The following is a 22,645-nucleotide window of genomic DNA, read 5'->3' as shown; positions in this document are numbered from 1 at the left end:
CGTGTCGTCCCGGTGTATTTCCGGTTCCCATCCGTTTCCATTGTATTTTCATCCGCATTTGTTCATTTTCGTATACTCATATTTTCCGGTTCCTGTTCTGCTCCCGGCTGTCCCATTCTTGGTGAAAAAATATGGGACGGCACATGGTTAGGAGGGTTTTTCCGCCCGTTGCCGTCCATTTTCATTGCTAACGATAAGGGACTAATTTGTAAAATCAGGGGGCACAGACAGGGGGCTATGAAAAATATTGGATCGCGATTAGCCGCCGCCGTGTTCGCGTTTGCGGAAGGTCTTTCGTCCCTCGCCCGTCGGCATCGGATGCGGCGAGGATGGCGACGATCTCGTCAGGTTAGCTCGATGGAGACGGATGCCCGGATGCCGGAGGTACGCACCTGCCTCACACAAGTATGCTTTCTGCAGTTGACTCACATGGTTGATGGTTCTGTCGCCTGACATTTTCAGACAACTGAGAACTCTGATTGCAGCCAAGGGGTCCAGGAACTGAGACGGCGCAGGTCGCCGGGGCCGGCGACGAGATCACGAGAAGAGAGAAGGAAGACGCAGAACGCGACGGAAACTTCAATGCTGGCATTGCAACGGCGGCCTGGCTTCAACAGGGAACTAAGTTGCCGGCGCCTCCAGGAGATTCAGGAAGGTGCGATTTGGGATACCGGGATCAATTCTACATGAACAGTTTGGAGATGAAAAGAAACAAGAACAGCATCATCTGAACAACACTCCATCAGCTCAAAGGATGGATGAACAACAATTTTTGCGTCATACATCTAGCACGACCTTGTGCCTCTCTAAATTCACAAAAAAACAATAATAGCGAAATGACAACGATGACAACAGTAGGGACATCTCAAACACACGCACGCAGGAGCGAGCACGCCCGCTCAACAGGGTACCAACAGGAAGATTAGTGCCATTCCCTACTCCTATCTTCAGACTAGGCTTGTTTCGGTTGTTGGCAAGTTGGGCCAATAATTCTTCCTTGAATGCTCCCTTCTTGGCGAGCAGTCTCTTAAATCTCTTCAGCGAGCGAGCATCTGACTCCTTCATGTTTTCTTCCCAACTGCCATTGTACAAACCTTGTAAAAGGACATCCTTGAGACTCTTCAGAGGCTGAATTCCAATAAAAGAACATCAGTCTGTATCCCAATTCCACCAGCAGTTGACCTTGTGATGACGGATTGGGGTTTGAGGTGTGTGGCGCAACCTTGCTGGATGAACATCTCGCTCGCATTCCCTGATAGCTTTTGTGTAATCTGCCAGCAGCGGTGAAATCCCCAACATGAACAAGGAACTATCATCAGCTGCCATCACCTCCAGGAGATGGATAGGCAATTGTGAGTAGAGAAGCAGCAATGGCCAACAAATCCATGTAGAGCAGAGAGTAACATGAAGTAGGCTGGCTTCAGAGGCAATGTATTAGAAACAATTTGACATGTCGATTCAAACAGTGTTGGGAAGAAAGGCATTATCAAAGTATGGTATCTCACATGCAACAGATCAAACGATAAACAACAAATTTTTGTGTCATATATCCTGTGCCTACTGGAATTTGGAAACAATAGCGGCAGGGACATGAATGTAGTTTTGAATAGACATGAGAGGAAACTAGAACAGTATTACCTGGACAAGTACTTTTTTAAAAAAATATATATACAATACAGCTCAGGGTACAAAGAAACAAACTTTTGTTTCATTTCTCATATGATCTTCTGCGATTTGGAAGAAAAAAAAACCATTGATGATAACAAGCATGACAACCAACAGGGACAGACGAGAAAGGTGGATTGTCAATGCAGACCTGTTTGGATCATTCAGTAGCCAATCTTCAGTTCAGACCTGTTTGGATTGTCAGCAAGGTGGGTAAAAATTGTTCCATGAATGGCCGGTCCTTCTAAAAAAATTGGTCCAAGTAAAGGTCCATATTCCACTAGTATTTCCGCTCCGCTGCAATACAAACCATTAAGCAGGACTTCCTTGAGACTCGACAGGAACAGAATTTCAGTAAACCAAGAGGAGTCTGTAAGACTGTAACTCACTAACAGTTAATCATCAGAATTCAAAAGCTTGAGGTGAGGCATTGCTAATTTATTTAGCTTGGTGATTTGACATTGTATAGGCCCCCAATTGGAGCACTGTTAGATGCATCTTTGGCCTCGAAATGCAATGATAAGGACCACAAGTGTCTGTGGTTTGCAGTGGCAGACTCAAAAACCTTGCAGACTTGCAGTTATTCTTGTCAATGCCAGTAATTCCTAGCTTGTGCAATTGAGTAATTCGATCTCCTTCAGCATGGTCTTACCTCGTGCAATATTGATAACATTCAGTCTACCAATCACTCTTGGCACTTTAACACCACGTGTCCGACCCTCCTAACGAATCAGTGACCGTAAGACAGAGAAATGCATCCAACATCTTCAAATCCAACTCTCTTCCTTCATAAATACTCCCTCCGTCCCAAATTACTATTCGTTTTGGCTTTTCTAGATGCATAACTTTTGCTATGTATCTAGATATAATATATATTTAGGTGCATAACAAAAGCTATGTACCTAGAAAAACCAAAATGAATAGTAATTTGGGACGGAGGGAGCAGTTCATTTGCTTGAGCAAAGTTTGAAAACCATTAAAGTCAGGCATACTAATACGCTGCCATCCTCATCACATTCTGGGACACCGACCTTGTTCTCATGGTATTTCCAACTGTTGTTGGACAATCATCCTATACAGGATAGGCGCAGCTTTTTTCACTACCAGACAGCGAAGATCGTAAAAATGAGCTGCCACCAGAAAACACGCAGCACAACCCGGAGAAACAGGTCTTCCACCCTGAGAAGAGAATTGTCCTCACTCACCAGTACCCATAGCCTGTATTGGGATAGATCATCCCTGTCACCCATTGAAACATACTGAAAGCAAACAAGTGACAGTTAAAATCGATCGTTCGATCATCATCTCCACATTGCACGATGAGTACAGAAATCCATGAAGCACAACGTGAAAGCGAAAAATTGTTGACTACAACTTGGCAATCACAGTGGGCATTCCAGGAGTGTCACAACTACTAAATACTGCAATTTGCTTACTCCTGCAAAGATTTTTACCCCATATTTCAAGAAACCATCCCAATTGAGTGAATGCACAGTGATATGGAATTCTAAAAAATAGCTGAGCATCATGCCTTTGCCTGAACTTGGGGCAGCTCCGGAGGACGACAGCTTAGTGGTTGAGCACGGGGCACGGCGAGAGTGGATCGATCAGCGCGGAGGTCACTGAGTCCTTCCGGACCACAGGAACCTCCCACCATCGAACCCCCTCGAGACCCTGTACCCAGCTGGCCGCTGCAAATGGAGGCAAAGAATGGGGGCAGGAGGGCGCGAATCATGGAGGCGGAGGAGAGGAGAGAAGCCGCGATGAGCGCGAGGACAGCCACGAAGACCCAAACTGCAACCAGGGGCTCCGCCTGTGGCACCGGCGTGTCTAGCCGGCCGGTCCATGTCGCCGGCGGCGGACGGGAGTGGACAGGGATGGCCACGAAGCGGAGCAGGCACTGACAAGGGACTGCTTTGTAAAATTAATGGTCCCGGATAGGGGGTTTTATGTAAAAAGTTGTAGGGGGTTTATGCAATAATAATAGGATCGCGTCCCACCCGGCGGCCGGCGGCGACGGCAAGACCTCGGGAGCCCCGCCGGCGGTAGGCAACGGCGGAGGCCCCCAAGGGCGCCACGGCTCCGTCACCGGCATCCGAGGACGAGAGGATGGAGGCGATCTGATTCGGCATTCACTGCTCCTCTGGACGGATGAGATTCTGCCCAAAATTTCATGGAAGTCTTCTTCTGATTTGGCAGACGCAGAATTCCGGTAAATGAACCATTGTTGGTTCTTCAAACTTGACTGTTGGTGACCAATTTCTAACACCACTGGACTAGGACTTTGTAACAGCATCTTGCTCCGAAGAATCAACTTCACCGGACCTTTTTTAACATAAATGGTAAGAGCTCTGCCTTTTCAATTAGGAAAGAAAAGAGAATTTTAATATACAACGCCTCCTAGATCGTGAACCTGCAATATGTAGCTAAGGATTGGCTCTGCCACTCGACAGGCCTTACACTATGATTACAATTACACTACCTTAGGTGATCACCTAAAAAGCCTTGTATACTCCTCTAGATTTTTTTTAATGCAGGTTGCTATTTGCTGAGCTGTTAAGAACTTTTGATCGAAAATTCTTCGATTTCATTCCTTCCAAATATTCCACATGGTGTAGAGTACCGTCTTTTATATTTTGGTACGGATCGAACCACCTTCTCCCACCATTTACCAATATTATCAAATTGCACCGGACTCTGAAGCTCCCTGATCCATCTGGGTAACTTGCCTAGCATACAGCTTTAGGCTCCGAAGGTATTCTGGAGGTGACATGCCAACCAACCCATTCTTGCTGCCCTTGGCACACTGAAGATGGCTGATCATTGCGCTTGCACCAACACCTCAGCGTCAGGAGCATCACCACCAGACGACAGTCTGCTCTGAAGAATAACTGCAGGAACCTGATGAGATTCAAATAAAAATCAGGAACTTGTGAAGTCACCTGATGGTCATCAGGAACGGCTTTCTTCGACTAGGACATGTGAAAAAACTGGGTGTACTGCTGAAGAAACAGGCAATTGCAGCTTGTAAGTGACAGACCCAATCCTTGTCAATGATCTCGAAAGAGCCGGAAATTTTCAAGGCGAATCGCCTTAGGTGCAAGGGACGACTGGACCTAAGGCTGAATCTTCAAGAAAACCGTGGCACCAATGTTGAATTGCACCTCTGAGCGGTGGGCGTGGTGTTTGTCAGCTTGGCGTTTCATCGGTTCTTGAGCACGAGACGTGTGTTGTTTTTATCACATTCTGCATCAGCTCCCTCTCATGTAACCACTTTTGCAACTATAAAGCTGGACAAGCATCAGCAGGAGAAATACCAAAATTTCTTGGAGCTGCATGGCCATAGAGAACTCAGCTTGTGTTTTACCAAAAACTCAGCGAGATTCAACCACTGCAGCCACTGCTTGGGCTCGCCAGATGTGCCTGCGGCCGGGGGTTTGGACAGAATGCCGGAGAGCTGGCCTTGGAGCCTGCCTTTTGCCGATCATTTTGTACATTATTCGCGATGCATGAATCTTTGAATTTTCTTGCTTGAATCAAATAAGAGATATATTACCTTTTGTGCTGCTTCAAGATTCCAAGCTTCACAAGGAAGAAATTTATTACTCCATCTATCCCAAAATAAAACTACGTTAGCTTTTTCAAAAGTTAAATTTTTTTAACTATGGCCAACAATATCACTAAAAATAATTTATTTCAAATGGAACATATTATAATAATTGATTTTATGATAAATCTACTAACATTAATTTTATATTATTAGTTCTATGATTATTTTTTTATTCACGGTTAGTTGAAAATGTTTGACTTTGAAAAAGTCTAAACGACGGAGGGAGTAGAACTTGACCAAAACCTTAAGTTCGACTCCTGCATACAAATACTAATAGAAGCGAAACTGGAGATCAAACATGATGTTCACCCCCAAATCCGGATGTTTTTAGACTTGCTTTCTCAATGAGCTAATCCGTTGGCAGTGGAACTTTTGATCACATGTGTTACATCAAGCTAGATAGATCCGAGACCTCGATAAGGTCAGCACCATGAAATTCGTCCAGATAACAAAGCATTTCGACTTCAACGTCTGCTAGTGCTGGGGCATGAACATATATAACAGTGTTCATAATATAATCCCAATTTCTATCGTGAAAACATCAGAAATAAATAAAGGGGTACACAAGCCACCGTGAGAACATAACATAACAGGGCAGTAGTTCTAATAGCTGCCCCCTTGACTGTACCATGAATTCTTACACAGAACAGGTAAAAATGCTGATACGGAGTATTAACCATCCGAGCAAAGCAAAGTCAACAGATGTGAAACATGATTGTACTGGAACCAAGAGTCTATTTTGTCTATATGAAGGCCATGTGGTTTAGAGGAAGACGTCCTTCTCGAGCAACTTGAGGACCTCGTCCTGGTTGTTGAGCTTGGCGACATCGATGGGCGTCTTCCCATCCATGTTTTGGAGCGTGCTGCAGTGCGTTGGAGACAGTCAAAGCAACATTGAAGGCATCATGCTTTGGATAAGAAAGGAGAAGGGATGATTTAACTTACACAGCAGCACCATGCTTTAAGAGAAGATCGACACACTCCTTGCGCCCATAGCCAGCAGCATAGTGCAGAGGGGTGTTCTTGTTCTTGTCCAAAGCATCCACTGCGGCACCGGCCTCAAGAAGGACTTGGGCACACTTCAACTGAAATCCAAAACAAAAGTCACCAAATTCCTTATCATTACTATCAATGCTGATATCAAACAAGGAAACAAATCTGGTTCCTACTTTCCAAATGCATTTTTACCACCTCACATTCTAGATCGTATTATGCCTATGAAATCGCGACAAAAGGCATAAGGTGGCTTGTAGATTTTCGTATCCAGCATGAATACCATAAAATCAAAATGGTAATGGAAATACTAAGGACCACAAAATGCAATTACTCTAAACAGAAGGGTACTGAAAACTTGTGATACCAGAACAATTATCTCTAGATGAGAAGTGAACCATTACCAACTCCTAGGAAGTTATATGCCAGCTGTGTTTCAAAAATCGGCCTAGGCAGCTAATTAGTCCCAAGGTAAGTGTCTTGCTGCCTGATTACGGGGTAATCAGCATGTCTAGGCAAGTCCCCCCTAAGCAAAACCTAGGGAGCAACTAGGGGTTAGGGGCTAGTCTATTAAAATGATGTTTGCAAGTAAAAAAAAATTAGGTGAAACCAACCAGTGAGACTCGGATCATGGTTGAACAGTAAACGGCATGCCCTTCAGCCCCTAAACAAGCTGATAATTTAAGACCTTATTATCAAACAGCAATTAGCAATCTGCCCTAACTATCAAAGCACATAAGGTATTTGTATGCTAAAGAACATCAAAAGCATATAAGTTTCTGAAAACTTCAGAAAAAAAGGATCTGAAAAGATTTTCATAGCTTAACTATACCTCCAAAAAAATCATGTGGTATAGTAATAAACAATTTAAAAGTGTTGGTACTTATCCACAAGTTTAATTATTATCGCATTTGAATTACTCTCCGGAGACCCACATACCTCACCATACCCACATGCAAAATGTAAGGCCCTTCTTCCCTCGGAGTCTTCTTCATCCTTGTCTGCTCCACCATCCAGTGCCTTCTTCAGACCCTATTCCATAGATAGATGTCAAAAAGGCAAAATTAGTACATCAGAACCCAATAGCAACATATGGGCAACTGTATTTATTGTGAAGATAAGAGACATTTTTCAGAATGAAACGAGCAACATTCAGGGTGGCAATTTCCCCCACGGGGGAAGCAGGGCGGGTCCCCGAAACATAACCAGGGCGGGACGATTTTCCCCCCGCAGAGGCACCACGGCCCTCCGAAAACAACGATGGCCCGTAAAAAATTCCGGCCCAATGCTTCAGCCCATGTATATCTCACCCCTCCGGCCTTCTCACAAGTCACAACCCTAGCCTTATCCTGTTCTTTCCTTGCTCCCGCAGCTGCTAGCGGCGGCCACCACCACCCACTCGTCTCTAACTCCAATCTCTTCCGTCCTCACTCTTGCAATCACGTGGAGCGCGGCGCGAGGCAAAGCAAGGGTTGGAGCCGGACGTCGGACTGCCAGAGGCCATGAGGAAGCTTGGACACTCGTCCCTCAGTGCCTTCGTTGCACATCTCGCGCGTGGGTCATCCGGCAATCAAGCTAAGTGCATCGGATGACGACAGACAATTAAGCCAATCGGATGCAGAGGTTAGTGTGCAAATTGAATATATTCGTCTAGTGAATTTGATTAGCTAGGGATGTCGATGACTAGGGGTCAATTAGTCAAGAGTCCCTCATGTCTCAAGATACCAATGTATGCCAGTTCATCTTATTGAAAAAAATCATCATTATAATAGCTACAAGATCTATGTGTTCAAGCCAGTTCACCTCATTTGAGAACATCAACAAGATTATGATAGCTATTTTCCACTGGATCAATCATATCAAGTAGATATGTCAAACACCGAGTTTGTACTAATGGACATTGATAAAGTAGATATATAGTGTCACCAGCACAATATAAAACATATACAAGTCCAAAACATCTCAACTCAAAAATAAAAGTCAAATCAATATCTCCATTACCTTATCATCACCAACACTGGCTGTGTGATGAACAATGGATTCATCTTCATCCCCACCTTCCTCCTCAGCTTCTTCAGTACCAGAAGGTTCAGCAGAAGAACCAGCACCAAATGGGAAGCTACCTCCCATTGCCTGGCCAATCTTTTGAAGTGTATCAGGGTCGTTCCAGTACCTAGATGAGGAAAAACAGAAATGTGAAAAAAAGCTCTAAAAACATAACAGAAAGCGCATCTATACCAGATATGACATACTTCATCATTGCAGCAGGACCCCCATTCTCTAACTCATCGAGAATTGACTTCATAGCTGGATCTTCCTTAATGCGGGACATACGCTCTTCCAGCTGCTCCTTGTGTGATGGACTACTAAAGGTTTCCAGCATACTGGACATAGCAGGATCCTGAGCCAAATAACTAAGAGATTTAGTGAACTGACAGCCAAATAAGTCTATGGAAACCAGGGCAGACCTCTGGGAAACAAAATGTGGTACCTGCATAAGAGCATTCCCCAGACGCTCAGCCATTGTCATAAACTGGGGGTTTTCCATGACCTTTTGCATTGTTTCCATGTATTGTTGAGGGTCCAATGGAGGCATTCCCTGTTCTCCTGTACTCTGAGCACCTTTCTGTAGCTGCTCAGCCATCTGGTTGAATGCAGGATCCCTTGCAATTTGATCTGCCATCTCCTTGATAGATGGATCCTGCACATAACAAGGGTAGCCTTTTAAGCAGCTTGCAAAGAGTACATGACATCAAATTTATGACGATGCAAGTTTAGGAAAGTGCAAGCATACGCAGATGGCAAAAACTACAATAATGCATTGATATACTGATTGAGTGCACATGCCAATCTTGCAGTCATTAGGAAATTCAGCATGTACTACAGATTGTTTATGGCCATAGAGGGGCATACATTTAGCAAACTTTGCATAGAAGCAAAATCGAAAGGATTCGAAAAGCCTGCTGGAGGAAGCCCTTGATGTTCGTTGGATGACCCTTCTGGTTTTGGACTTTTCTTCTCATCTGCAAAAGAAGGGGATCAGAACATAAACACTCATCACGTGGTAACTAACTATGACAGCAAAACAAAATGAAACAGCCATTGTAAGAAACTGTAAATGAATAGATTATCCATAGTTGAGTTAACAAACAATCAATGAGCTTCTTTCTTTTTCAAAACATAAGGAAACTGCCTATATCTTTCAAAAAGAAAAGTAATCTGGTCAAACACACCAAATATTGTGACAAAAGTTCCCAGCAATGTAAACTAAGGGGGTGTTTGGGAACACCATGCTAAACTTTAGCACCTGTCACATCGGATGTTTGGATACTAATTAGGAGTATTAAATATAGTCTAATTACAAAACTAATTGCATAGATGGAGTCTAATTCGCGAGACGAATCTATTAAGCCTAATTAGTCCATGATTTGACAACGTGGTGCTACAGTAACCATTTGCTAATGATGGATTAATTAGCCTTAATAGATTCGTCTCGCGAATTAGACTCCATCTATGCAATTAGTTTTGTAATTAGCTCATGTTTAGTCCTTCTAATTAGCATCCGAATATCCGATGTGACCCTGCTAAAGTTTAGCACCTCGTATCCAAACACCCCCTAATTGAGTACCTCGTATCCAAACACCCCCTAATTGAGTAGAACTGGCCACGAATTTTCCTACTTCTGCTAATCAGTGGGCAGCCAGATGAAGTAAGAAATTCTCATCGAACAATTGCAGAAATATACTACGTTCCTATAAAATTAGTATCACTGACATCCCTTGCGTGCAGGGGTGGTAACGGACCTGAGGGTAGAACTGATCCCCCAAAATTATGGCAAATAAACTGCTACCAGTAGCACTAGTCCAGCGTAACGAACGCCCGAACACTGACATCGAGCTTGCACGGGCACCGAATCGAGCGGATTGGGTTAACACTCCACAACACAGGAAACAAATCCGCTATTGACCGGATGAAAATCGAAGCAAGCAACAGCTCCATCCCACCGAGGAGGGTTTGGATTTGAATCTCCCAGCAACTCCAAGATCCGAACAAACTAGAACGATCGAAGCAAGCGAGAGCTCACCAGCAGATCCAGGCGGATCCCCACTCGACGCCATCCCGGTAGAGCGGAGGGCGAGGGAGCCTAGTGCTAGCAGAGAGGAATCCGAGGCGTCTAGGCACCGGCGGAAGCTGGGCTGGCGGGCGTGCCCGGCCTCGGCGGAGTGGAGGCGGCTTGGGCGGCGCTAGTCGGCGGCGGTGGCGTGCGCTAGAGTACTCTGAGGAGAGGAAGCTGTCGCCTGGTGGAGAGGAGGTGACGTGACGTAGCCGGGGTGTAGTGGGCCGGGTCGGCGCAGAGTTCCCAGTCGGGCCGGCAGAAGACTTGGAGGCCCGTCGGCCTTGATGCTACGAAGGCCCATGTGCATGTCGGGCCCGTCGGTGGCATTGATTGCATCGCCTGTTTGGTCGCCTCCTCCTCCGGTCCGGCGGCTGCAATGGCGCCTCTCCCTCCCGGTCCCCGGCGCGCCGCCGCAGGGCTCAGGACCCGCCTGCGGCTGGCGCGAGCCGCCCGCCTCGCCCCATTGGCCGCCGGCGACGTGTGCCTCTTGCCGTTTCGAAACTGGCGGTGGGTGCTCTGCCCATCTCTCCAGCGACACCCCCGCCTCTGCCTCCGTCGATGAAAACATCGATGATTCGTTCCACGAAGGAAAGGTCCGTTTTTCTTTTTTCCAGATGCAGAGGGAAAGTCTGATTCTTCATTCAGTGCGGGCAGAAATATTCTAATTTTGAACTCCTTGTATGTGTGTACTTCCCTGTTCTTCGTCGATGAAAATATGTTTGATTTCGTTTCGTTTTGAATAATTGTACAGATCAAGATTGGCGGGGCAAAATGCTGCGGGATTCCTTGCTCCTGATACCAGGGCCCAGGGGACAAAGTTACCACGCCGGGCACAAGCAAAGCAAACCAAAGGTCTCATATTGCTCGGTATTCTTCCTCCCATTGGGCCAGCTCCTTTGGTCAAAGACAGGAAACTAAAGCAGCGTGGCCAGCGATTCTGCCTGCCGTATGAAAGCCGAAAGGAACGCGGCAATCTTGTTTGTTAATGTACGGGGAAGCGTGAGGGTGGTGTATTAGTGCAGATCAATATTGACAGGGCATCCATCAAGATTGCAGGAGTACTTGTCTTTTGCATCTATCCTTTGAGTGTGGCCGAACGAGGCATAGGCGCAGAGCAGCGCAAAGAAATGGTCACCTTCAGAATCTATTCATTGAGTGTCCTGGCAAGCTCAGAGGAATGCATCTTTGTTCTTCTCGTCACCTCTAAGCAGAGGATAAGAATGGATTTAGCTCTCACCTGCAAACCAAGGTATCTTCTCTTGCTTGCCTTGACATACACAGAATCAGCAAGTCCTGTATCATTGAAAGACTCCTGTCTTCAACATTTCATTTCAGAAGATCAATCTGTCCCTTGCACCTGCACATTGTCCTCAACCACTTTATCCACATATTCTTGACAAGCCACAGTGAGTGCGCGTGTGAGCGAGAAAGGTAGTGATGGAAGCTACAGGGTTGAGCTTGGGCAAGTCTGTGCTGGATGGAGCACTTGGCTATGCCAAATCTGCTGCTGCAGAGGAGGTGGCCTTGCAGCTCGGCATCCAGCGCGATCATGCTTTCATCAGGGATGAGCTTGCGATGATGCAGGCTTTCCTGAGGGCCGCGCATGGTGAGAGAGATGACCATGAGGTGCTCATGACCTGGGTGAAGCAAGTCCGTGATGTGGCCTACGATGCGGAGGACTGCCTTCAAGATTTTTCCATCCATCTCAAGAAGCCATCTTGGTGGCGCCTTCCTAGCACGTTGCTAGAGCGACACCGCATCGCCAAGCAGATGAAGGAGTTGAGGGCCAGAGTTGAGGATGTGAGCCAGAGGAACCTGCGCTACCATCTCATCAAGAGGGGTGGTTCCAAGCCTGATACCACCGCTGAGCTATCCAGCAATAAAGCTGCAGCAATATTTGGCATCGATGAAGCACGGCGTGCTGCGAAGCATGACAAACCAAAAGAGGATCTTGTTGACCTCATCAACCAGGAGGGCAAGGATCTTAGAGTTATCGCAGTATGGGGAACCAGTGGTGATCTTGGGCAGACAACCATTGTCAACACGGCTTACGAGAATCCAGTTATCAAAAAGAAGTTTCCATGCCGAGCATGGGTTAGGGTCTTTCATCCATTCAATCTGAATGACTTCATCCAAAGCTTAGTGAAGCAGTTTCGATCTGCCATGGGGATTGATGTTTTGTTGGAGACCGAGAAGACAGGGAAAGAGTTGGCTAAGGAGTTCACCAGATATATAAACGAGAATAGTTACCTAATTGTGCTCAATGACATGTCCACCTTTGAAGAATGGAATGGGATTAAAGCATGTCTCCCCAACCACAAGAAAGGGAGCCGAATCATAGTTTGCAGCCCACAAGTTGAAGTTGCAAGCTTGTGTGCAGGGCAGGAAAGCCAAGCATTGGAGCTCAAGCAGTTGTCCATTGATCAGACTATTTATGCTTTCTATGAGAAGGTACTATTCTTCCTTCAAAAATCATCAAATTGTTGTTAGCTCTTGTTATATATTTTTTCTTCATTAATATCTCAGATGGTTTTAACGATTCAAGTTGTGGTATCCAATATTAAATGCCATATTTGTAGGTATAGGAAAGAATGTATCAATTTTTATTAGTAAGAATGAATCCATCAACCCATGCTGTTGTACAGGCTAGCATAAGAAGTATAATGGTTATAGAACAGGAATGAACAAATAGGCTTTTCAGCGAACATTGCCTGAAATGTTAAATTTTCTCTATAGAAAAAATATGAGTGTAGTTATATATTTTACTAAACAAAGAAGTTAATTTATTACCCTAAACAAGCCACCCGAAGAAAATATTCAGCTCAATTTACTCCCCAAACTATTTCAATTGATCCAATCTATCTCTATTGAGCATGTACCAATTGAGTTTTAAGGTAACATTTTGTGGGATGACATAGGATATTATAACTTATGTTAAAAAATACATTCTAAACGTAGTTTGAGGGAGTAAATAATTAGAGTTCTCGCAATCAAACTATCAATGTAGATGCTATAATGTTGTCATTAAAAATGAAATACATTTATCTAAAGTAGCAACTTTATTAATTCTTTTCATGAAGTATTGTAATATAACTTAAGTACTTAACATGGATTGCCATTGCCATTGTACTATGGATCATTAAGGAAACTGTCAAGCTTGCGGATCTCCTTACTGGTTTGAGAGGAGATTAGAAGGAAGATAGGATCAGAAAGGTAGAGTGCGGTAGCCCTAGTGCCAGGGGTGGATCCAGTGTGGGGGCTGGAGCCCCCTACCCCCATGCAGTTCATGGAGCCCCCCAAGCCCCCAACAATTTTCAGCCATGGATGAAGAGGAGGAAAGGAGGAAGAAGAAGAAGAAAAGGAATGAGGAGGAAGAAGAAAATAAGCCCCCCTATCCAGCCATCCTAGATCCGTCCTTGCCTAGGGCCAGCCACACCTAGGAGGAGGTGGGAGCCAGCAGCGGCAGCATGGGGGTGAGAGAGCTGTTTAAGCCAAAAGGCAGAGGGGACTAAACCCTAATATTATATGCTTGAATCATCCAAATATTTCCCTGACATTTATGGCGAGGACGCAACTTTATTTACAAGCAAACCTAACTCGACTTGATTTAAAGCAATCCTAATTTTCAGAGTCTTCCTAAATCCTAATCTAGACAAAATCTCGACAAGGCGGTGCTACACTACCCGTGTGGTACTGTTGATGATGTGGACAATACCACGAGGGAACCTCTTGGGTCGTTGTTGGTCCTGTCAAACCCTATTGGGCTAGTTGTTGAACCCAAGTGCCCTAAGTACATGACATGTCCCCCCTCTTTTCCACACAACACGCCCTCGTGCTGTCGCTCATTGTTTGCTCCTTGCAGAGCCAACGTCCGCCTCATGTTGTTGTTGGAATTGATGTCATAGTTGTTGCCCTTTATTTCTGTAGAGGAACGAAGGTCCTCCCAGATAGGTGGTGGCCACAGTTGCTGCCTGAGGTGACCCATGGTGAGAAGCTCTGGTTAGTTGATTTGCTGGTTTTGTCACCTCCTTGTGAAAGAACATCAACACACGAGCAGTGGTAGGAAGTTGACGGTAGTGGATTGTCTTGGTGGAGTGGTGACGCCATGGATTTTGTGGCTAATGTTGAGGGTAGCTTGTAGTAAATGAAGCGTTCATGTTGCTGCTTCTCCCGTCAGTTATGTTCCAGCTACTGTTACTGATGGCCTGTTGATTTGCATATACTACCAGTGTCATTACGTTGCTTGTCAAAGCAATAGAGATGAGGGGTGGAGATGTGTGCCCATCTATTACAAGGATAAAGGGTTGGACGCCCATGATCTTGTTTGACTCGAATAGCACATAGCACGAATAGCACATAGCACAAATAGCACTTATCACCTTTGTTCATGTAGCATCAATCGTATATTCGTGTGTGGCGCATGTTGTGGTTGGGGTAGTTTGTTGACACCCACCATTGTTGAGGAAGATGCGGCCTAGCTATTGTACCTGGAGTACAATGTTGCGTTGGCGCATTTATTCACCATTGATGTTGAGGTTGCCGATGAATAGTTTTATGTGGCGCATGGGAGGAGGACCGGGAATCAACACAACCACTTGTGGTGGAGGAGCCCGAATTGGTCGTCTAATTCCCACCACTAGTGGTGAAAAGAAATGCCTGATTCCTATCTCGTGGAGTGCTTGCCGATTGAGGTGCTTAGAGGAGATTGGCGGTGTAGTAATGGAAGTAATCGTCCGCGGGCTGATCATCCAAGCTGTGGGCTTGCTCGGTGATGTCCTAACGATTCCTGTGATAGGACTTACGCTCACCATCGCTAGTAACTGTCATGATGCGGAGTTGTCGATGAAGGATGAAGTCGATGAGGATTGACTTGTTGTAGACTTGTTGTCTTTGGAGGCATCCAAGGTAGAAGAGATTGCTGACGTAGATGTAGGTTGTAGTAGAGGCGGTCACGGCCCATTGGTGCAGTGGTGGATGTAGATGACAGAGTGGACTATGACACTGTAGCCGTTGGAGGTGGACCCATTGCTTCTGGTATTAGGGTCAATGGCAGTGGATCCTAATTTTCAGACTCTTCCTAAACCCTAACCTAGATGAAATATCAACGATGGGGTGCTACAGTACCCATGGATATTGTTCATGATGTGAAAAATACCACGACAGGTCCTGTCGGATCCTATTGGGCCAGTTGTTAAACCCATGCGCCCAAGCACATGACATAAACATCTTTAATTATTGCGTAAATCGTTGTAAATCAATATGCCTATTGATTAGTGCATGCATGCTTATGTGGTCCGTACGTGGCACGCATTATGAATGCATATACTTTGAGTTAGTTTTTTCATATATTAATAGTGACATAAATGATCAATTTAGAAGTATTAATAGGACATACTTTGGGTTGTTTTATTTATAATGATAGAGTTGAGCAATTTTGATACAGATTTAAAGAATAGCTTTAGATTGTTCTTAATAATAAAGTGTGGATAACCTTGACGTAGATTTAATGTGTTGTTTAAATTCTTATTCACAACATAAGTTGGCAATTTAGATACAAATTTAGGGTTACTTTGGGTTTATTTTCTTAGTGGTAGAGGTGGCTCATTTACAGAGAGAATTTGGAGGCATTTGAATTCTTGTTTATAATGATAGAGGTGTGTAATTTAGATACTGATTTAGAATACTCTCTCCGTTTCAAATTATAGGTCGTTTTGGCTTTTCTAGGTTCATAAGTGTTTGTATGTATCTAGACACACACTATATTTAGATGCATACAAACACCTATGAACCTAGAAAAGCTAAAACGGCCTATAATTTGGGATGAAGGGAGAATTACTTTATTCTTATTTTTGTAATGGTAGAGGTAGGTCATTTTGTGTGCAAATTATATCCTATATGGCCATTGTTGTCAACAAAGGTTGAGTCTATGAAATTGATGTTCAGATGTTTTGAGTTTCGTGAGACTTTCTAAGATTCATCTCTTTTTCTAGAGCACTTATAATTAGTAATAATATGTTAAATAAAAGCTAAAATATTGTCCTATAATAATCTTGCAGTATCTAAAGGCCTCATTCATTTTGGGCAGGCTGCTAGCCTCATATATGTTATAATTCCATTCTTGCATAATTAATTGAGTTTTGTTTCTTTTAAATTACTCAAGCAATGGTTGTCTTCCCATTATAAATTATATGAATTTATTCTAGAGACTTTCCTTATTCGAGTGAAAATACTATTTAAACATCAACAAGTTTAAAAGTCTAGTTTACTTTTATATAGGATTGTCAAGATCAAATAAAATCTCCAGTTGCAGTGTCTAGCACAGACAAAGCTAGAAGCGGCACCAATGTGATAGTGGGAAATCAATCTCAAGGTGGCGATGAGAGAAAGGTATTCACAAAGAGCCTTACCCACATCAAAACTATGGTAAGTGCTTTGGAGGAATCACAACTTATCGGTCGACAGAAAGAAAAGGCTGATATCATCCAGCTCATTTCAAATCCATCTAGTCAAGGGCTTTCAGTGATCTCAGTGTGGGGAATGGGTGGTCTTGGTAAAACTGCTCTAGTCAAAGATGTTTATGAAAGCCAAAAGCAAGTTGGCATATTTGAGAAGCATGCTTGTGTTACGGTGATGCGCCCTTTCATTCTTAAGGAGTTCCTTGAGAACTTAATTATGCAACTAAATGCACAATCTTCTGGAAAGAAGGGAGCAATAGATGTTGGGCATGGCACAAGAAACACAGTAGCAATGATGAGAGTTGAAGCATTAACTAAAGAGTTAGCTAGGCTTCTTGAAGGGAAGAAGTGCTTGATTGTTCTTGATGATCTTTCATCCATAGCGGAATGGGACAATATACTTGGAAGCCTCCCTAAATTGGATAGTTCATTCCGGATCTTAGTGACCACAAGGGAAGAGAGTATAGCAAAATATTGTTCAGAGAAACTAGAAAACATATACAAGCTCAAAGTTCTTGAATACAAGGATGCACAAGACCTCTTCACAAGAAAGGTACTATTACAGTATAATTCTGCCATTCGTGTGGAGCTTTCATTACAATATAACGACAACATAACCATAATTCTATGCTTGCATAGCCATAAGATTGTAATTGTACCCTAGCCATTCTAGCAAGGAAAAAATCCAAATTACTCCTCTCAAGTATCACTAAAGTCTGCATAACCCCATAATGTATTTGTTGGTTCAGTTTACCCCCTAAACTATACCATTTGGTTCAATTTACCCCCTAATACGATTTGTCTTTTTTTTATTTCTCCATGCACAAATGGATTCTTAAGTTAAAATTTTGCAAGATGATAGCATACATCATAAGACATGTTAGAAAAATACATCATGAATTATTTAGCATTATTTTGATAAGATAGGACATGTAATAGTAAATCTATCCTTGAGATACAAAAATATATGAAAATAATGATAAAAAATTCATAATACATTTTTTTAACATAGATTCTGATGTGTACTACCACCTTGCAAAATCTTAAATTAAAATTCAACTTATGTATGGAGGAAAATAAAGACAAATTTAGTATGGGGTAAATTGAACAAAAAAGAATAGTTTAGGGGGTGAATTAAACCACAAATAGTTTAAGGGGTAATCCATACTTTTGCTATATTTGAGCGGAGTAATTTAAACTTTTTCCTAAGAAACTACATAGACCATTCATACATATTTCAATTTCAAGTAACTTAACTCCAATGATTTCAGGTGTTTAAGGAGGCCAAAGATTTGGATAAGCATCCTGAATTGATCAAAGAAGCAAAAATGATCTTGAAGAAGTGCAATGGACTTCCCCTTGCAATAGTCACCATCGGAGGCTTCTTGGCAAAGCAACCAAAAGTAGCGGTAGAGTGGAGGAAATTGAACGAGCATATTAGTGCTGAATTGGAAATGAACCCGGAGCTTGGGGCCATAAAAACAATTCTTGGTAAAAGTTATGATGGTCTACCATATCATCTTAAGTCTTGTTTCCTATATACATCCATCTTCCCTGAAGATCACAAGATTAGACGAAGACGTTTGATACGACGGTGGAGTGCAGAAGGTTACTCAAGGGAGATTCGAGATAAGTCCCCAGAAGAAGTAGCTGACAACTACTTCATGGAACTAATAGAGAGGAGCATGATCCTACCTTCTCGGCTATCAGTTAATAGTAGAAAAGGAATTGACTCTTGCCAAGTCCATGATCTCATGCGTGAGATTAGCATCTCAAAGTCAACAGAAGAAAATCTCGTTTTTAGAATGGAGGAAGGTTGCAGCTCAAACACCCAAGGCACAGTTCGCCACCTTGTCATAAGCACGAACTGGGAAGCAGATAAGAGTGAGTTTGAGAACAAAGTGGATCTGTCCCGCATACGCTCGTTAACAGTGTTTGGGAAGTGGAGATCCTTTTTCATTTCTGACAAGATGAGGTTCTTGCGTGTGCTGGACTTGGAAGGCACGTCAGGTCTGGCTAGTCATCACCTAGAACATATTGGGAAGCTTCTTCACCTCAGATACCTTTCTCTAAGGGGATGTGATTATATTTTTCACCTATCAGATTCGTTGGGTAATCTAAAGCAACTAGAAACACTAGATATTTCAGCGACAACGATTTTAAAGGTGCCCAAGATCATCACCAAGCTCAAGAAGCTACAATATCTTCGTGCTGGGACTGTTGGAAAGGATGATGATTCATTACATGCGTTTGAAGAACTGCCAAAAGTAGCGAATAACAGGCCATGCATTTGTATGGGTTGGTTGCTAGGATTTTGCGTGGCATGTTGCGCACCTCAACTTCTTAAAGAGGTTATGGTTGTGGATAGTGACATGAATAGGTGTGATGTATGCACTCAGTGTTGCTGCTGGTTCTTCCCTCTTCTGATGGCAAGAGAAGGTCCAACTTGGATGCCAAGAGGGATAGGGAAACTAAAATCCCTGCGCACATTGGGTCTTGTGAATCTCGCATGGGACAAAGCAATTCTACGAGACATAAAAGGACTGACCCAGTTGCGCAAGTTAGCTGTGACTGGCATTAACAAAGAAAACAGCCAGGAATTGTGTTCAGTCGTTGCCAATCTCAGCTACCTGGAATCGTTGCTAGTGGCATCACGTGGGATGCCAGGTGTGCATGGCTGTTTAGATGGCTTGACCTCCGCTCCAAAAAACCTGCAAAGCCTCAAGATATACGGCAATCTGCTCAAATTGCCAGGATGGGTCGAGGGGCTCAAGAATCTTGTGAAGTTGGTTCTAAGGAGCTCTAGAATACTGGAACACGAACCTGCACTCCAAGTTCTTGGGAAGCTTCCAAACCTGGTCAGCTTATGTTTGTGGGCGAAGTCGTTCCAGGTTGACGACCTCCGTTTCACCTTCCATCCGGAGGCATTCCCGAGTCTGATAGTGCTGGAGCTAAATGACATAGATGGCCTGAAATCCGTGGAGTTTGAAGAAGGGGCAATGCTTCGGCTTGAGCGGCTGGATTTTCGTGGCAAGCTTGAAGAAACCAACACAGGGATGTTTTCCGGGCTACCATTGCTCCGGAGCCTCAAGGAATTTATGCTGGACAGCAAAACTTATGAGCACGCTTTCATGGAAGACCTGCAGGGCCAGCTTGGTGCCAATCCAAATGGACCCGCTTTGAAGAGGTGGTGAGGTGCTGCAGAGTCAGCCGATCGTCGTGCCAGGTCATTGCTCTTGCTGCTTCCCTGTTACCCTCTTTGTGCATCTGAACAATTGATGTGTGTGTAAAATTAATCTCCAGTCCTACTGCTGATGTATTTCTTTTTAACGCATGTAGCTAAGGTCGATCGTGTCAGTATCCTGTGGGCCTAGTGCGGCGTCTCTGAATCCTCTGTTTTTTGTTTTGTTCGTCTGTGCTTATGGTTGTGCCAAATAAGAATAACTGGCGTGCTGCTCCATCCTGCATCGCCTGATAGAAGTGAAATAATGTTCATCAGTTCAGTAATTGGGCTACAAAGACTGGTGTGGACTATATATGAATAACTGTACAGGTCATTTGTATGAACGTTCACCACAATGATCTGCAGGGTTGCTGATTGTGTATGCTTGAGTTGGTTTGCCATCATTTTTCTTTGCAAGTGATGTTGCAGCTCCCTTGCGTCCCTGCCATTATCAATAGAGGAAATGCACGGTACTCCATTGCAGGCCACACAATTTTTCGTGCTTTGCTGGAGTAGTATTTTAGCTTGTCCACTGGCACCATTGGCAGCGGCTCTACGGCGATCAGGCACAGGCCAGCAACCCCTGCATAGGCATTGCTTATTCCCATAAAACCAGAGAGAATGACCACATTGCGGCAGAGCCAACGTGGAACAACATGCATGTGAAAATACAGAACCACGCACGGTTCAGCTTGCCTCGTTGTTGTTCCGGCCCGGTTCAGTTTTAGCCCATTGTTTTTTTAATGCAATAAAGAGTTTTATTTACATGATACATTTCACCACTGTGTTTTGGTTTTCCATATCGATTCCCTTTCGAAGGCCACCACGGCACAGAGAGAAACTTATAATCTCTAGACATGCTGGTTGAAAATCTTGTTTATTCCTTCCACTTCTAACAGTTATTCCTTCCACCACATCATAGAGAGAAACAAGAGATTATAAGTTTGAGCTAGTGCAATGGTTGCCTCATTAAAAACCTATCTAGGTAAAACTCACACCTCGTGAGAAACCCTAGATAGGAAAAAAGAGTACAGCCTAGCTCAATCAAATCAATATTATAGGAGTTCAAGTTATTACAGGCCAAGTTTTACACCTATGAATCAGCAGGGACATTTAGATACAAATTAGCAAAATTTTCCTCAAGTTCTTGATCCTCCAAGATATTCTGAAGTCTTGCTTCTGCAGCTTCGCAGTCCTTGACGCAAGAGAGCATCTCCACCATCTCCGGGCTTAATCGACGCCGCCTCTCCTCGATGATCCTGCCAGAAGTGCTGAATCACCGGGCGAGGATCTTAGAGTGATCGCAGTGTGGGGAACCAGCGGTGATCTTGGGCAGACATCCATCATCAACACGGCCTACGAGAATCCAGATGTCAAAAAGAAGTTTTCGTGCCGGGCATGGGTAAGGATCTCGCATCCCTTCAATCCGAATGACTTCATCCAAAGCTTAGTGAAGCAGTACTTCCGATCAGCCGTGGGGGTTGATGTTCTGTTGGAGACCAAGAAGACAGGAAAAGAGTTGGCAGAGGAGTTCTCTGGAGGTCCTTTTTCATTTCTGACAAGATGAGGTTCTTGCGTGTGCTGGACTTGGAAGGCACATCAGGTCTGTTTAATCATCACCTAGAGCATATTGGGAAGCTTCTTCACCTCAGAGACCTCTCTCTAAGAGGATGTACTGGTATTTTTCACTTGTCAGATTCGTTGGTGGGCCGGTAATCTAAAGCAACTAGAAACACTAGATATTTCAGAGACAGAGATATTAAAGCTGCCCAAGACTATCACCAAACTCAAGAATCTACAATATCTTGGAAAGGATGATAAATCATTTAATAGTCCGTTAGAAGAAGTGCCAAAATAGTGAATAACAAGCCATGCATTTGTACGGGTTGGTTGCTCGGATTTTGTGTTGCATGTTGTGCACCTCATCTTCTTAAAAGAGTTTCACGTAACGGGCCGGTGGTCACATTAATAGGTGCACTATATGTTGCTGCTGGTTCTTCCCTCTTCTGATGATGACAATGGAAAGTCCAACTTGGATGCCAAGAGGGATCGGGAAACTAAAAGCCCTGCACACATTGGGTCCTGTGAATCTCTGCATGGGACAAGGCAAGTTAGCTGTGACCGGCATCAGCAAGAAAACCGGCCAGGAGTTCTGTTCAGTCGTTGCCAATCTAAGCTGCCTGGAATCTTTGCTAGTGCAGGCACGTGGGGCTTGCTCTCACATACAAGGTCACATGCTTCGCTACAAGTTGTGGATGCATTCTCACATGTGTCCATCCATGGAATTGACTCGAGAAGAAGGAAGGATCTAATTTTTTACTCTGCATAGAAGCTTTAGTGTTTTGCTGAAGTTTTCTCCCCTACCACAGAGCAGCTTGTCTGTAGGTTTGTGCGTTGCTTTTGCTTTTTGGGCTAGCTTCTTATGATGTTTCAGTTGATTCCAAATGTTCTTATCCTTGACAACCAGGGGCAGAGCTAGGTTATAAGTGCCGGGTGCTGCCGCACGTAGAAAAAACTCATAGTTTGCTATCGCTCGAAATTTTCATCATGTTAAATTAAATGTCTATGTATGCCTTGAAGGT

General features: G+C 44.0%; 2 protein-coding genes and 1 long non-coding RNA gene across 7 annotated transcripts; 1 reads left to right on the top strand and 2 right to left on the bottom strand.

Annotated features, from left to right (window-relative positions):
- Positions 1–728: 728 nt before the first annotated feature.
- On the bottom strand, positions 729–3,898 carry LOC117860944 (uncharacterized). Its single transcript, XR_011898413.1, has 2 exons — positions 3,197–3,898; positions 729–3,103 (listed from the first exon to the last, which is right to left on the bottom strand). It is a non-coding gene; the product is annotated as an uncharacterized lncRNA (long non-coding RNA).
- A 1,871-nt stretch (positions 3,899–5,769) lies between these two features.
- On the bottom strand, positions 5,770–10,559 carry LOC117860943 (ankyrin repeat domain-containing protein 2A). The gene is made up of 8 exons (XM_034744383.2): positions 10,353–10,559; positions 9,182–9,291; positions 8,760–8,969; positions 8,521–8,669; positions 8,270–8,441; positions 7,208–7,300; positions 6,221–6,360; positions 5,770–6,138 (listed from the first exon to the last, which is right to left on the bottom strand). Exons 1-8 carry the CDS (start codon positions 10,384–10,386, stop codon positions 6,039–6,041), a joined length of 1,008 nt encoding a protein of 335 aa, XP_034600274.1. The 5' UTR covers positions 10,387–10,559; the 3' UTR covers positions 5,770–6,038.
- Positions 10,560–10,769: 210 nt separating this feature from the next.
- Positions 10,770–22,642, top strand: LOC117860941 (disease resistance protein Pik-2). Of its 5 annotated transcripts, none has more exons than XM_034744379.2 (5): positions 10,771–10,978; positions 11,137–12,836; positions 16,662–17,393; positions 18,112–20,066; positions 21,249–22,642. In XM_034744379.2, exons 2-4 carry the CDS (start codon positions 11,823–11,825, stop codon positions 20,032–20,034), a joined length of 3,669 nt encoding a protein of 1,222 aa, XP_034600270.1. In that variant the 5' UTR covers positions 10,771–10,978; positions 11,137–11,822; the 3' UTR covers positions 20,035–20,066; positions 21,249–22,642. The 5 variants fall into 5 exon arrangements, with proteins under 5 accessions (XP_034600271.1, XP_034600270.1, XP_034600269.1 ...); XM_034744378.2 differs by lacking the exon at positions 21,249–22,642 and adding an exon at positions 20,180–20,445; XM_034744377.2 differs by lacking the exon at positions 21,249–22,642 and having other exon boundaries at positions 10,772–10,978; positions 11,137–11,634; positions 11,721–12,836; positions 18,112–20,445.
- The last annotated feature ends 3 nt before the right edge of the window (positions 22,643–22,645 follow it).

The sequence above is a fragment of the Setaria viridis genome, chromosome 6 (genome assembly GCF_005286985.2).
Source record: "Setaria viridis chromosome 6, Setaria_viridis_v4.0, whole genome shotgun sequence".
Taxonomy (NCBI): domain Eukaryota; kingdom Viridiplantae; phylum Streptophyta; class Magnoliopsida; order Poales; family Poaceae; genus Setaria; species Setaria viridis.
Note: the sequence above shows the minus strand (reverse complement) of the source record. Positions and strands in the feature narration are given on the sequence as shown.

What these genes read in the sequence shown, in the direction of transcription:
- LOC117860943 (XM_034744383.2), bottom strand. Translation starts at nt 10,386, where the DNA reads ATGGCGTCGAGTGGGGATCCGCCTGGATCTGCTG. An exon ending in TGGGGAATGCTCTTATGCAG is followed by an intron (nt 8,670 to 8,759) that starts GTACCACATTTT and finishes TATTTGGCTCAG; the next exon opens with GATCCTGCTATGTCCAGTAT. An exon ending in TTGCATGTGGGTATGGTGAG is followed by an intron (nt 6,361 to 7,207) that starts GTATGTGGGTCT and finishes TTTGGATTTCAG; the next exon opens with TTGAAGTGTGCCCAAGTCCT.
- LOC117860941 (XM_034744379.2), top strand. Translation starts at nt 11,823, where the DNA reads ATGGAAGCTACAGGGTTGAGCTTGGGCAAGTCTGTGCTGGATGGAGCA. An exon ending in TTTATGCTTTCTATGAGAAG is followed by an intron (nt 12,837 to 16,661) that starts GTACTATTCTTC and finishes ACTTTTATATAG; the next exon opens with GATTGTCAAGATCAAATAAA. An exon ending in AAGACCTCTTCACAAGAAAG is followed by an intron (nt 17,394 to 18,111) that starts GTACTATTACAG and finishes CAATGATTTCAG; the next exon opens with GTGTTTAAGGAGGCCAAAGA.